The sequence below is a fragment of the Callorhinchus milii genome, unplaced genomic scaffold (assembly GCF_018977255.1).
Source record: "Callorhinchus milii isolate IMCB2004 unplaced genomic scaffold, IMCB_Cmil_1.0 Scaffold9, whole genome shotgun sequence".
Taxonomy (NCBI): Eukaryota; Metazoa; Chordata; class Chondrichthyes; order Chimaeriformes; family Callorhinchidae; genus Callorhinchus; species Callorhinchus milii.
The window spans coordinates 17,909,392-17,924,426 of NW_024704750.1; the positions used below are offsets into that span (position 1 = coordinate 17,909,392).

The 15,035-nt window shown below is 45.4% G+C and overlaps 1 protein-coding gene across 1 annotated transcript; it reads right to left on the reverse strand.

Annotated features, from left to right (window-relative positions):
- Positions 1–484: 484 nt before the first annotated feature.
- Positions 485–15,035, reverse strand: ptgr2 (prostaglandin reductase 2). Its single transcript, XM_007893226.2, has 10 exons — positions 14,948–15,035; positions 12,871–12,940; positions 12,196–12,314; positions 9,346–9,537; positions 8,251–8,421; positions 7,694–7,903; positions 7,128–7,249; positions 2,191–2,278; positions 1,134–1,173; positions 485–703 (listed from the first exon to the last, which is right to left on the reverse strand). Exons 2-10 carry the CDS (start codon positions 12,908–12,910, stop codon positions 636–638), a joined length of 1,050 nt encoding a protein of 349 aa, XP_007891417.1. The 5' UTR covers positions 12,911–12,940; positions 14,948–15,035; the 3' UTR covers positions 485–635.

The window sequence follows — 15,035 nt, forward strand, 5'->3', positions numbered from 1 at the left end:
GCTCTGTGCTTAATTGGTACCTTCAATTCACGACAACAAACATCAGTTAGCAAGCAGTTGTTAGGAATGGCGCAAAGCCAGAGCTATGATCCCATGGGTGTGAGCTTTCACTTGCGAAGGTAATGATGTCCTGCATCATTCACACTATACACAGAATGGGATTTCCTTTGATCTCTCACGCTAACCACAAAAGGGAGCTGTTCAAGGAACACAGCGATCCTGTTCCTATCTATACAGAGGCCAATTTCACACTCCATGCACAACACATCATTTACAGATTAAAAGTGTGAGTGGACTCAGCAGCTTTTAAAAGGAAAAAAAATTACACTTGTGACACACACCCTTTCAAACAGTTCAGAGGCCAATGTTCAGGCGCTGTGGACAAAGTTGCAATAAGTTCTACTTAGTTGAGCAATGATACAATACTGAAACACACAACTCTTCTTCCCCCACTACTTCTGTCATCAAGCCAATAGTGAGGAAATATGGTTAAAATCTGTTTTTATTGTAATGTGAGAGATTAGTACAGCAATAGGGCCTGTGGGCCACAGAGATGGGATAGTGGCAGAGAGTACTGTTTGGCACAAGGCTATTTGAGCCGCTGGCACATTCTCCAGGCAGAGGCACTCAGAGCCTCAATGCTCAGAGACCAGAATGATCTGCTTCCCCATGTTGCCACCTTTCATCATGGATTGAAAAGCAGCTGCAAGAGAAGAAAGAGTAAGGCTCGCCTTTAAATAAAATAATCTAAATTATTTCTCGATAACCTCTCGCAATGAGCCCTCACGGGTAGTCCATCTCCACTGATCTCCGACAGTTAAACAGCACCAGAACGCGACAAAACTAAAATGGCAGACGTTAAAAACATCCTACAGACCAGAGCACAACCAATAAAAGTCACAGCATATTAAAAAAAACACGTGAACCTCTCAATCAGATTACAGTTGACAACTCATTCCTGAGGAAACTTATAATATAAATAGATAAACTCCTCAATTAGATTCCTGCTTGCAACTCATTCCAATGTCTATAAAATGACTGGACCTGAATTACGCTACACCTTACAAATGTTCTCAGAGTAACACACTGTCTCTGCCTTGGCCCCTTCACCTTCAGCTGTAACTGTCTCTTACCTCCAATGTTGCCCAGTCCGTTCACCACAGTCTCACGGACCTACAGTAACAGAACAGCATTAAAGAGAGGTGCCAACACCTATTCTTTGTTAGTGTTAAATAACATCTCATTCTCCTATTCAACAGTATCCTGGCATCCACCTGACCACCAAAACTAGATGGACCTCAGTTTGAACTCAAATTAATTCTTAATTTGATACACCTTGAAATTTAATGAAAGTGAAGGATGCTGACTGATATTTGCAGGCAAAAGCAGCTAATTTACTCACAGCAATAGTTCATAAACAACCAAGAGATGAATGATAAATTTAAGTAGAGGATTGTGGGCTAGGAATGATGGATTTAATGGCAGAGCAGGTGGTCCAACTGGCAACCCTCCATTTTATCTCTCCATAACCCGTAAATATTATGTTATGTTTCTGGAAGGGAAACACAAATATTGCTTATGCGGCCCGTGGACATTTCTCAAGTAGGGCATCTGGCCCTCAGCAGCCAAAAGGTTGGACCTCCCTGTGGTAACGAATAATTGTATATTTTAAAAAAACAAATACCAGATCATGGTGATGGCAGGCATTTGTATGGACATAGGTTCCAACCTGGTATTCCATACACTTTATGGCTGTTTGTGGGACTGGTTACCATGTTTTGCCTACAAAGTAATAGACACTACATTTCACAGTAACATCCTGTGAAGCCCTTTGAGTCGGTTCAACTAACTTGTAAAGCACTAAATCAAATGCAAGGATTATTATTAGTTTATAATCCCAGGCAAGTCTCTCCAGAAAAAGAGAGTATGGAGGGGAGGGCGGATAAACCACATTGGGACTGAATGTGCACTAGTGACAAGAGCACCACCGCTGAACGTTGGCCTTAACGTTATTTGTATAATAATAATAATAATCCTTGCATTTGATATAGCGCTTTTCACGTCGGGAGGACGTCCCAAAGTGCTTCACAGAACACAGTAAAGTGAATTGACTGTATATTTGTAGGCGAACGCGGCAGCCAATTGTTCACTCTAGATGAACAAAAGAGGACAGATCACTGTAGACATTACCTTCAACTTCCCCTCATTCAGCCACTGGCTCATCTGCTTGATGCTGGCTTCATATTGATCAATATAGTTCAAGACCATGAATCGCTCTCTGCATGAGGGAGAAAGGGAGGGGTGGCAAGATAGGAGACAAAACCCGATAAATCACAAAAAACTTTCTCTGGACAATGGATTTCACTTCACACACCAAGCAAACATCTTATGAAAAGTCCAAAACCGCAAGCAGACTGATCGGCAGGATTGTTGTTGCTATTTTGCAAACCTATTTATATCCCTGTTAAAACATAGGCAAATTTTAAACCAGATTTACTTTTTAAAAAATAAATTAAAACACTTTGCCAATTTTCTCCTTCAATTTTGCCCCTTCCTTTCCCAAAGGTGTGAAATTCCTGTTACTATAGGATGGTTCCATGGCCAGTACGTCACTTAGTCACCATTATTCACCTGAAAATGGTCAAAGCACCAAGTGCCAGAAGGACAATTCGACTATGGAAGGAACGACAGCCAAGCCTGATCCTGATCTTACGAGACAGTCACACATAATCGCTTTCTTTTTGGGGAGGGTGTGATGTGGAAGGAAGGGTCAGTCAGGATTCAGAACCCTGGCTGATTCTCCCCCTCCCTAACGCAGGGACAACAAGGCTGAGTTATCGCGTGCAAGTACTTATCACTTTTGGGATCAGCCAGATGTCTACACGTGCGAAAACTCATCACTATGCTAAGACTATCCAAACCAAACTGAGAATTCCATGCATCCCATCTTCACATGGATATTCCAGTGATAGATTGTTGGAATGGAAGTTGCACTCTATCCATGGAGGGATGAATTCCTCTTACCTAATTCCGGAAAGTATTAGGCACAGGTTGGCAAGAGCCAAGGCTTGAGGACCCCAGTGTGCATTGCTGCTGGAGTCTAACCAGTTAAAACCACATAGCTTGCCATTGATATCACTGCCTTTGTCAGCTAGTGAGCTGTACAGAGATTGAAGGAGCTCTTCTACTGAATGCTTTAGAAAACTGGAAATGTATAATAATAATCCTTGCATTTGATATAGCGCTTTTCACATCTTCTAGACGTCCCAAAGCGCTTCACAGAATATACTGTAAAGTGAATTGACTGTTCAGCCAACTGCGCACAGCAATGTCCCACAAACAGTCGTGGATTGAAAATGACCAATTTATTATTGTTTTGGAGAGATTATTATTAGTCATGTGGAGAAGGAAACTTGCCCAAGGTTTCGCCCTGCCTGGAATTGAACTCAGGTCTCTCGCTTGCTAGGCGGGTGCTCTAACCACTGAGCTACAGGACTCCTTTATAGCACAGTAGATCATTCAGCCCACTACTGGAGATAATCAGCTAAAAATGAATTATAACACTGTCTGGCAAGCTTTCCCGTGTGTATCTTAACGATGATACAATACAAAATTACATTTGTATAACACCTTTCACATCATGAGGATGTCTCAAGGCGCTGGACAGTCAGGGATTTGGATCCGAGCAGGGAGGGTTGGGATCAGAGAGGGTGGAGGGTAGTCAAAGGCGTGGTCGAAGAGGAGGGTCTTGAGATGTGCCTTAATTATTATAATAATAATTTTGTCACTCAATCCACGAGTGTTGTGCACGTCTGACTGCCGCGTTTCACTCACAAAATATACAGTCAATTCACTTTACAGTATATTCTGTGAAGCGCTTTGAGACGTCTCGAAGACATGATAAGTGTGCATTAGGCGCACTATATCAAATGCAAGTATTATTATTATTATTGGCAACTTACTTAACCACGTTGTGGGGTGGTGGGGGGATGAAGCTGAATCCTGTTAACTGCCAGCAAGTCAATCATTGGCGCATAGGGCATGGGGAGGTGAGGGGGTGAGGGAGGATAATGTTGGAAGAAAATTCACTAACAAGAGGTTTACAACAGCCACATCATTGCTTGGAAACATTGCTGAGCAGCTGACTACTGGGAAATTACATCAACCTCAGTCTCCAGCTCATACAGGTCACTGCACCTTGTGCAGAGAGACAGCCTCTCACAGGCAAATAGCCTCATAAATATTCCTCAGCAGTTTTGAGGATGAGTGACTGCCTATCCCGGTGAGGTAACGCTCTATTTATTTCTAGCAGCTCACTGTCCAGTGCATCACACAGCAGCCTCCTGATGCTAATTTGCCCTGCTTTGTTTCTTATTTGTGAAATGTTATTGCAATTCAGGTTCATGTTGCTGATCGGAGGAGGGGTGAGTGTGCTAACTCACACTGAGCACAGTACGTCAACTCGCATCTTCCTCCAATCGCAATGTGACTTTCCTCGGGGATGGGGTAGGGAGGGGAGCTATGCAGGTCTTCTTGGAGTTGAACTAGCTTCAAGGTGACATATTCAGCGATGGAATATCAGAATCAAGTCCATCCTCTGTCAACAGTCTAACTCATGAGCCAGGCAGGTCCGTAGTACCCCACAGCACAGCTGAAGACAGACCAGACAAGCTGGCTCATCAGCAGGACTTGGAAGAGTCACTGGGGGCAGCAATTCTCCTGGTGGCGTGCACTGGGGTCTAGCGAGCAGCAGGTCAGGTTTGTTTGTCATGTGCACCATCTCCACGTTGAGTAGTCTACCAATGGTCACCATCACGTGAAGTCCTGTAGCTCAGTGGTTAGAGCACTCGCTCTGCAAGCGAGAGACCTGGATTCAATTCCGGTAGAGTGAAACCTTGGGCAAGTTTCCTTACTTCACACGCCCAATAATAATCCCTCAAAAAAAACAATAATAAATTGGTATTTCAATCCACGACTGTTTGTGGAACACTGCTGTGCGCAATTGGCTGCAGCATTTCGCCCACAAATAGTTCACTTTACAGTCTATTCTGTGAAGCAATTTGAGACGTCGAGAAGACGTGAAAAGCGCTATATCAAAGGCAAGGATTATTATTATTATTATCACGGCTCACTTATGCAACAAATCTCAACCTCTGCAGAAGTTGTCAGAGGAAATGCTGGAGATAAAGTACATTCTAAAGCAGCACTGAACCTCCAGGTCAGGCTACAGCTCGCACTCTGGAAATTTCTGCAATGACGTTTCCATAGCAATGCACCATTATAGTGAGATTATACAGCTCAACAGTGAAAGGTGCAATTGCCAAAGCTAAAGACCTTGAACAGCTGAAAATATCTACAGAATCCAACCCTCTCTTTTGATCTCACAGGCTCTACAACTCACCATCCTAAAGGGGTGGGGGGGGGAAATATCCACCTTGCTTTGGAAATTCACCACAGAATTCCTGATAGGAAGAATATTGGGATTCCTAAAAAATTCAAAGATGCAATATTCCTCCAAAGGTTCAGTGTGTGTGGGAGAGGGTAGGGACGGAGAGATAGGAGTCTTTCTTTTAGCCCTAAAAACAGATGAGAGTCTCAGGCACGAGGGGAAATGGAGAGAAAGCACAACATTTTCCATGCGAAAGCAATAAAGTTGATATCCTTGGGAGAAAATGATCCCTGAACAAGACATTCAGACCTTTGTTTAAGCAACACAGCACTGAGGGTAGGCTGATCGCTGATCTGCTCATTAAAGGGAAACTGCTTTCCACGGATTTTGCATTGCTATAAGAGCAGAGATTTGTTCATCTACTACGTCTCAAACAGCGCAGATTTGGAAATGTGAAGGGCATGTTTTGAACACATACCAGGAAATATTTCTTTACACATAAATGGACTCGTAGAATGATTTACCAGAGAAGTTGAGGCCAGGACAAAATACAAATTGATATTTATACAGCACTTACCACTTCAAGAGGACGCCCCAAGGTACTTGACAGTCCTGGCTTGGCATTCAAACTGCGGGTTTGAGGCGAAAGATAATCGAAAGTGCCTTCAAAGAAGAACGTTTTGAGAGGGAGGTTGAAAGAAACAACTTGATATGGCAGAGTGGGCATTCGGGAATTAAGTGCCTGCTCCATCTGAACCTCTTGTGATCTCAGTCAACTGGGTTCACTGAATCTGCCTATGGCCCCAGCTTTCCTATTCACAGCCTGAGAGCAGGGATCTCCACATAGCTCAGCACAGAATGGGCACCTCCGACCCAAATTGGTTTCAACACTGTAGCCAAGATCTCCTTGGAGAGATACCAGCCAGTGTAGCGACGCATCCTTTTATAAGAGTCAAAGAAAGTTTATAGCACAGGAGGTCATTTGGTCCACTGTGCCTACACTGGTGCGAGCTCCCCCATTGGAGATCCCTACTCTAATCCTATTCCTGTGCTCTTTCCCACATTCTTTGATATCGTTTCCATTTCCCTTTGTTACAATCTTGGCTTCAACGGCGGTTTTGTGGTTGAACATTCTGTATTGTAACAACCCTCTGTTTAAATAAAACCTTGTGGTGATTAAATTTTAATTTACATCCTCTGGTTATTGTCACACTAATCACTGCAAATACGTCTCGCTCTCTCTTTCCAGTTAGCCAATGGCATGTGGTAAGTGGAGAATCTTTGGAGCTGAACGAGCTTCAAGGTGACATGTTTGGGAACGGAATGTTGGAAGCGAGTGCTATCAATGGCAGTCTCTGCGGTTTGAGCTGGTTAGACTTCAACAGTACCCCAAACGCACACTCTGAGGTCCCCAAGCCTTGGCTTTTGCCAACCTGTGCCTAATACTTTCCGGAATACATCCTTCCAAGGAAAGAGTGCGCATTCCAATAATCTACCTCTGGAATTTCGATGTGGAGGTGAAATGCAAGGAATTCTCAGTTTGGTTTGGATACTCTTGAAGCATTGGTGATGGGTTTCTGCACGGCAGACACCCCCCAAAAAAACATTTGAACAGCTAGTCCTTAAACAGCATTCCTCATGCTTTTTAACACTGTCCCAGCAGCAGCAGTCTTTGAGCAGCATGAAGGTCGGTGCCTCGTTCAGTAACATGAGCCCCAGCGGTCAATGATTTGCTCACCGTGTGATGTGCCTTTCCTTCAGTATAGCCTCAATGCTGGAAGGCAGTGGGGGAGGGTAAGGAACATCTTTGTTATACTGAGAGATCTGGCCGCACAAAACCACATGGCTGTGCTTGTTCATCTAGGTTAAAGGGGGAAAAACACATTGTAACTCAGCACTTTTGAATTAAGGCTTCACTCATGAATTATAATAAATAATCCTTGCATTTGATATAGCGCCTTATCACTTCGTTGAAATGCCCCAAAGCACTTCACAGAATATATTGTAAAGTGGATTGACTGTGTGTATTTTGTGGGCAAAACTCGGTAGCCAATTGCGCAGAGCAGCATCCCACAAACCGAATTGGAATGTGTGATCAATTTTGTTTTGGGGGGGCGGGGGGATCATTACCCCATTTACCAAATTGTGCACATACGAGAATAATGAGAGTCTAGAGACCCAGATAGAATTTCTCCTCCCTGACTGGGAACAGGATCATTAAAGGGATCAATGCAAACTCAGATTAAACTCAGTATTCCAAAAGGACACCATAACATTTGCTCGAGTGGATTTGGCCTGGGTTACCTGGCTGATGACTGCGTTGCTAATCTCCCCTCCTACATTGTCGAAGTAGACGTCGATACCGTCAGGACAGAATTCCCGCAGCTGCTCTCCGACATTATCCACCTTGTAATTGATTGCAGCGTCGAAGCCCATGTCCAAGACCAACATCCGGCACTTCTCCTCCGAGCCACAGATCCCGACAACTCGGGAACAACCTTCCAGGCGGCCAATCTAGCGAAAGCATCAAATTGTGTTGTTAGGATCCATAGGGCATATACACCGGGGTGAGCTGGTGAGGGACGTTATCAGGACCCTAAGTATCCCCCCAAAGTGTGATGGGCAACTGCCTCTTGTTCGGTAACTGCTAGGTAAATCTGACATTATGAGCTTTTGCCATCGTTGGTAAATTTACTGCCGGATTGCCAGATGGTGACAGACATTAGGCTGGTTTGTTCTCTTAAAGAATAAGCAAGATTCCTGCCACTCAACGGGAGATTGGGCCTGTGTTGCTGAGTGACCTCTAAAAATAAGATGAGGAACCTGGCAATCATACGCTTTACTGCTGCCAAATCCTTTACCTGACCAGCTAATGACCCGCAGGCACCAGCCGCTCCACTCACAACCATCGTCTGACTAGCTCCAGGAGTAACATGGCCCTTCTCCCTCACGCCAATCAAAGACGTAACTCCTGGCATGCCCACAACACCCAGGAAATAGGAGAGATGCCCGTCAACCAGTCGAGGATCAACCTAGAAGATAGAATAAGAAGCACAACTGTGTGGGATGCTCTGCAACAGGGAGCTCCCACTTCACATCGCATGCCTTGCAGCACCAAGTGACTCCGCCCCCCCCCCCCCCACCATCATTGCCTGTCCTACAGCACTAAAAGCAGCCCCTCCCTCGCCCCTCCCCCCATCGTATGCACTGCAGTACTGAGAGCCATTCACCTTCCCAACCAGTAGTTCTTATCTCCTCCACCCCACCGCCCAGAGCAGCAGAGCTTAAGGCACTGAGGAACGAAGGTGAACATCCAAATGTTGTAAACGTTCATTGTTCTTTCTGCTCACACTCAGTTACAGGTGAGCATTCAGAAAAATGTTAAGGGTACACGCCCAATAAATCCACAATGATAAATGGATTAAGGGAAGATGCTTACACAGTACATCGCTGGGACCTAGCCACCCCTTGTTCATCTGACCCCAGCATTCAGGGTTTCCTTTCACTCTGCTTCTTAAAGCAGAGGAAAAAGTGAGATATGTCAGATAGTGAGGTAGCAACCTTTAGAATATGTGTGACGAATCCAGAGGCATTTTCCTTGATTCAGATCCATAAACCATGCACGTTTTCTCTTATATCGTGAGCTCTTATACAGGGTGAATCAGAAGTCCTTACTCATAGAGTTTTAATTATTAATGATGTTCTTTAGAGAGTGTGCAGCTATTACAGGAGAAGTCTTTCATCTGTGAAAGTTTTTGTCACTGTGTGCTTAGCCAATTTGAACATACCATATAGATCTATGAGTAAGGACGTTCGATTCACGCGGTATAATGTGCAAGAGAATGAAGTGGCCCTGAATGACAAGGTAGACGGCAACAACTTGCATTTATATAGCGCCCGGAGTGCTAGACAAGACGGAATGAATAAATGCTGTTAACAGGGAGAGCGATAATTACCTTCTCCAGGATCTTGCCATCCACAATGGCCTGTGATTGCCAAGGCCAATTAAATGAGGTCACAAAGTCCCTCTTGCAAAAGCTTTTGTGCCGGCTCTCGACGACCACACCGATCCCTCCGCCATCCACCACTTTGGAGATTTGCCATGGGGTCAGGTAGCCAGCCCCCGTGTCCTCGTTCATCCTGCATCGCTGCAAGGTCAAAGCAAAGCAGCTACTGACATCAGGAATATGCCCATAGACAACCTAACTTCTAGTCACAGAGCTGACACACGGTCTTTGAGAAAGGAGGATGGAATACAGTAGTACCCCGTTTGCAGTCTAATAACCGCATACATATTCACTGCATATGTGCACAGAAAGATAGCTGGCTGGCTGGTTTCCTGCATGTTATGTCAGGAGCAAGCTGGTGACCTGGAAGAAAACCTATTTTCAGTGCATGAGAACCTGGTGTCTTGAAATGAGCTGGCAAGTTCTGCCGAATTTGGATATTTTGGTAAGTAAAATACAAGCAAGACCATGCTATAATGGAACACGTTATAATGGTATTCCTATGACTGTGGCACACTGAGGGATGAAAGAGGATGAAACAAAACTTTTCAAGGCTAGAAGGCTTTGTCCCAGGGTAGGGGACACGTGGAGGAGAACCTAAATCCAAGATTAACAGAATCGTGGCACAAATAGGGGCTACAGTTGGTTTCAATGCCCCTAGGAATAATAAAAATATTAATTATTGCATTTGAAATAGCATCTTATCACGTCGTTGAGATGTCTCAAAGATCTCCATAGAATATATTATAAAGTGGATTGACTGTATTTTGTGGGCAAGACTCGACAGCCAATTACGCACAGCAGTGTCCCACAAACAGCCGCGGATTGAGTGACCAAATTTTTGTTTTTGCCCAGCCCAGGATTGAAACCCGGGTTCTCTTGCTTACGAGACGAGCACGCTGACAACTACACTACGGGAAGTGAAAGGTCAGGATGCATTCCTATCAAACACTGCAGTTGGATGTGCAGGCTTCCTTACACAACACCGATCAGATAAATAGCTCCTTTCCTAGCAAAGCTGTAGCTTGTGCGAAAAGTAAACAGGAAAGTTTGTGCCCTGATGAAAGGCCTCAATAGTTAGGGGATCTGAGGAACTCTCAAGCATAGCTTGTTCACCCAGTGTGCAGAGAACATTCCTTTCAAGACTGCATGCCAAGGACAAGGAAGGCAAAAAACAAGTACATTGTATACAGAAACAAAGTAATGCAGTGTCAAATGCATCTTGTAAAATTAGTTATTGCAATAAACTTTACATTAAATCAGCACAGATGAAACAGGCCAGTTTTTTTTTGCTCAGTGAGGCACTGAACACAACTCAGGGTCTATATACTATGCAAGACTTTATAGGTTCGAAGTTCACCATTGTCCTTAAGTCCAGGGATTTCAATTTAAAACATGCAGAATTTCAGAGAATTCTTGAATTTCAAGTCTCAGTATGTTTTCTGCAGGGTTTTTTAAAAACAAAATGCATCGCTCACTTCAGCTCCTGAGCCACACATCTCAGACAAGTCATTGGTCTGTGCTGAGTTAGCATCACCTTGAACTAAGAAAATAAATATCAACCAGAGTTCCCCGCTCCTTCGGATGAAGTGTTAACCGAGGTCCCGTCTGCCTATTCTGGTGGATGTCAAAGATCCCATGGCACTATTCGAAATGAGAAGGGAATTTCCCCAGTGTCCTGACTAACAGTCCCCCAAAATAATAAATAAAACTGGTCACTCACTCCATGGCTGTTTGTGGGGTATTGCTTTGTGCAACTGGCTGCTGCGCTTTGCTCACAAAATACACAGTCAAGCCACTTTACATTATATCCTGTGAAGGGCGTTGAGACGTCTAAATGACGTGATAAGGCGTTACATCAAATGCAAGGATCTAAATAAATAATCTAATCCTGGTCAATAACCAGTGACCCCTACTAAATGCTGGAAGTGCCTGGATAGATTTTACAGGATGGATCAACATTTAAATTCAAGGTTAGATCAGTGGACAGATTAATTTTGGGTGAATGAATAATATTAAATATTATAATTAGGAATATATTGTAGAAAAGAAATACAAGGATGATTACTAATAATAATCCATAACAATCCCCATTTGGAGAATTAATTCAATAAAATGATTAAGCATTTCAATTTAAGAACATATTAATGCTCATTAATATTAACAACCTACAGAATGAGTCAAACACGGAAAGCAATTTAAAAAAAATAGTCTGGAAATCTCAGGAGTAGCAATCTTTAACTAATCAATGCTATCATATTAGTAGCAATCTTTGTCCATGCATCCACCTTGGTAACACCAAGTACTAACTAAGAAGTCAACCTTTATCCCCCCACTCGTCCTGAAGGAGTACAGGTTAGTAAGGTCCCACGTCCAAACTTTGGGTTACATTTTGCTAGCACATCTAGGCTGGGACATGGCATCAGATGCAAAGGTACAATTCCAATGCTACCAGCTGTCCTCTACCCCATTGGCCTTTCTTCACCTGTGAGCTTGGACAGTGAGGAGACAGAGGACTAGAAATGCGCCAATTTCACTATTTTATGCAGACGAGTCAACTTTTACTCAGGGAGGGGGAAAAAGTGTGGGCTGTTTCAAGAGAGAACTGCTTGATGGTGAGAGCGGGAGGAATCGCGGGGGCGGGGTTAAAACGTAAGAGAGCAAGAAAGATTGCAAACAAGCGATTCCATTGTAACAATATATATTGTGTAATAATAATAGTATTTGATAATGAGAGTAGCCAGACGGATCCATCTTCTATTGTGTACACCTCAGTGATCATGAGGGAAAGACACTCACCATGTAGGGGTCCACAGAGAGGTACATGGTGCGAACCTTCACCTGTCCTTCCTCCAGCTCCGCAGCCAGACTGCCCTCATCCAGCCTGAAGTTCTCAGCCATAGGCTCTCCATCCTTCCCTAAGCAGCAGAACCAACATGATCACTGGGAGTGTCATTCTGACTTAGATCACCTCTGTCCCCAAGGAGAGTAACTCCGTATTTAGAGAACCAATTGAGAACGAGATATGGGCACGATATCTGCCTAGTCCATCATCAAAAGACGGGCTTTCAGCCTTTATGCCTCCACCCTTCGGAACCTCATCCTGGAGCCCCTCTGCCTTGTACCCTCCCTTGCCTCCTTCAATGTCTGCCTCAAGACCTTCCTCTTTCCCCGCACCTTCGGTCATCTTCCCGCCTCCACACCCCTTGCCCTCCACCCCTTTTGATTCCAACCCCCAGCTTGGATGCAAACCCATCACTGTCCAGCGCCTTGGGATATGCTTCCGACATGAAACGCTCTATATACGTGCAATTTGTTATTGTTAGAAGCAAATATTTTAAGGTAATATGGAGTTAAAGATGGGAAAACGGAATTGCCATAGGTGTAATAGTTGAGCAGGTTCATTCAGTTCATTCAGGCTGAAGCTCGTGGTTTCAGATTAAATTAAAAACTCGCCGATTAAAGTAAACTCACCAGGTCGAGAACTCAGTACAACTTGCTGAATTGAAGCCATCACAGCAAAAGTTAAAGTACAGCGCGAGGACTGGAGAGAGAGAGAGGGGGAAAAAGAAAGATTATTCTTTCAGTTTCCAGATATATATTGGTCATGGCTATTTGGGAGGCATTACTATGTGCAATTGACTGTCGCTTTTGCCTACAAATTAAACAATCACTACACTTTACAGCAGAAAGGCTCTGAGATGGAGTTCCAGAGAATGGGGCAGAAAGGCTGAAGGACAAGCCTCTGATGGTGGAGTGCCCGTATCTTGTTTTCAATTGGCTGTCTATATATATGAAGTACTTTGAGACATTCTCCCGATGTGAAATGCGCTATATCAATTGTAAGGATGATTCTTTAAATTATTTGATAACAACCTTGAAGTATATAGGACTCTCCCAAAAGAGCTAATTGCCATTTCCAAAAGCCAGCTAAGTACAGGATAAACCTGGAGCAAAATGGAACAATGTGAATCAGGCTTCCAGTTCCCTGGTATAAATTCAATTAAAACCCCAATATCATTCACGGACACACATAAGATTCTCAACAATCTTCACTCATTTCCATTTGTTCTTAGGCGATTTTTAAAAAAAAAACTTAGGTTGGCAACCACCTGCATTCCCCACTTTCCTCTACATCTGTGTCAGGATACCCTGCCCTGTGTGCAGTTAGCTAACCTCAGCCAGGGCAGCAGTGGGGCAGTGGCATTTGGCCTCAGTGGCCCCGCGTAGGAAACAAGGGGCAATGGGTTGTCTCACTCAAGAGAATAATAATTCCTTGAGTTTCCTATAAAATTAAAACATCTCAAAAGCAGTTTTCTGCAAAGTGTAGTGACTGCGTATCTGCAAACAAATATGGCAGCCAATTTGTGCCCAACAAGATGCCACAAACCAGAAAGTGAATGGACCAATTTGTCTCAAGCATTCTGGCCCAGGGCACGAGGAGAAACTCCGTTTTGCTTTTTGAAAACGGTCACGTGGTCTAAACCTCTCATTCCAAAGGGCAGCACATTCACTCACTCCACGTTCACTGGAATGTCAGCCTGGACTGTGAGCTCAAAGTCCGAACGTGGGGCTTGAGACCACAACCTACTGACTCAGAGACGAGCAATGCTACCAGCTCAGCCAAGTGAGGCTTTTCCTGAGAATCCACCAACAGTTGAATAACGTGCTGCTGTTCTTGTTATGGCACTGACGTTGGCACTGTGTGTGTGAGGGGGGGGGGGGGGGGGGGTCGGGGAAGAGCGGGAAACAGGTCAGTGGGATCTCCTTAGAACTAAACTGGCTGCAAGGTGTAGGTGACTCGCATGGGACGGTGGGTCTGCTTCGGATAATTTTACGCCCCGAACCGAGTTTCCACACGTGTCAGACGTCCACCCATCCTCCTTCCCAGCCTCCTTCCCGCCCGCCCACCCTCTTCCCAACCTCCTTCCCGCCCGCCCGCCCGCCCTCCTTCCTTCCCGCCCGCCCACCCGCCCGCCCATCCACCCTCCTTCCCGCCCGCCCACCCTCCTTCCCACCCACCCACCCTCCTTCCCGCCCACCCGCCCGCCCACCCTCCTTCCCACCCGCCCGCCCACCCACCCTCCTTCCTTCCCGCCCGCCGGAAAATATGGTAGAGACATAGGGGGCAACCGCTCAGCCAAAGTTAGCAGGAACCACGGCTCGGCTCAGCTCCGAGGTCACAGTGCATCCGGGGGTGGGGGGGGGGGGTTCAGGCTCAGCTCTGTGGCCCAGTAGCCACACACAGAGCCAAGACCACTCACTCACTCACAACCACAGAGGGGGCTGCACCCAACCAAACACCATCCCCCCCCCACCACCACCACCACCACCACCAGAACCCCTCCAACACTCAACCCACACCCCCGAAGAATCCTAATAATATCGCCCCCTCCCCCCGACCTACACCACCCACTCCCATTCCCCCACAACCCCCTCAGCTACAGGCAGGAGGGGACTGACCCGGCACCAGGTCACTGGGGGGGTTGGGGGGGGATTGAGCGGCCCGAGGGCTACACCCCCCCCTCTCGCCCTCTCTTTCTCCACTCACTTTGCCGTCTCACTCCCCTCCTCGCGCCCTCCCCTCCGCTCCTCCCCCGCCGTCACCTTCTGACCGCGGAGGGATCCGCGCGCGACCA

Excerpts from the sequence above, each read along its gene's own strand:
- ptgr2 (XM_007893226.2), bottom strand. The coding sequence starts at position 12,910 with ATGGCTTCAATTCAGCAAGTTGTACTGAGTTCTCGACCTG. Across the intron at positions 2,279-7,127 it reads AAGGAAAGGCACATCACACG|AGAGCGATTCATGGTCTTGA; the intron begins GTGAGCAAATCA and ends TCCCTCATGCAG. Across the intron at positions 704-1,133 it reads CGGACTGGGCAACATTGGAG|CTGCTTTTCAATCCATGATG; the intron begins GTAAGAGACAGT and ends CTTCTCTTGCAG.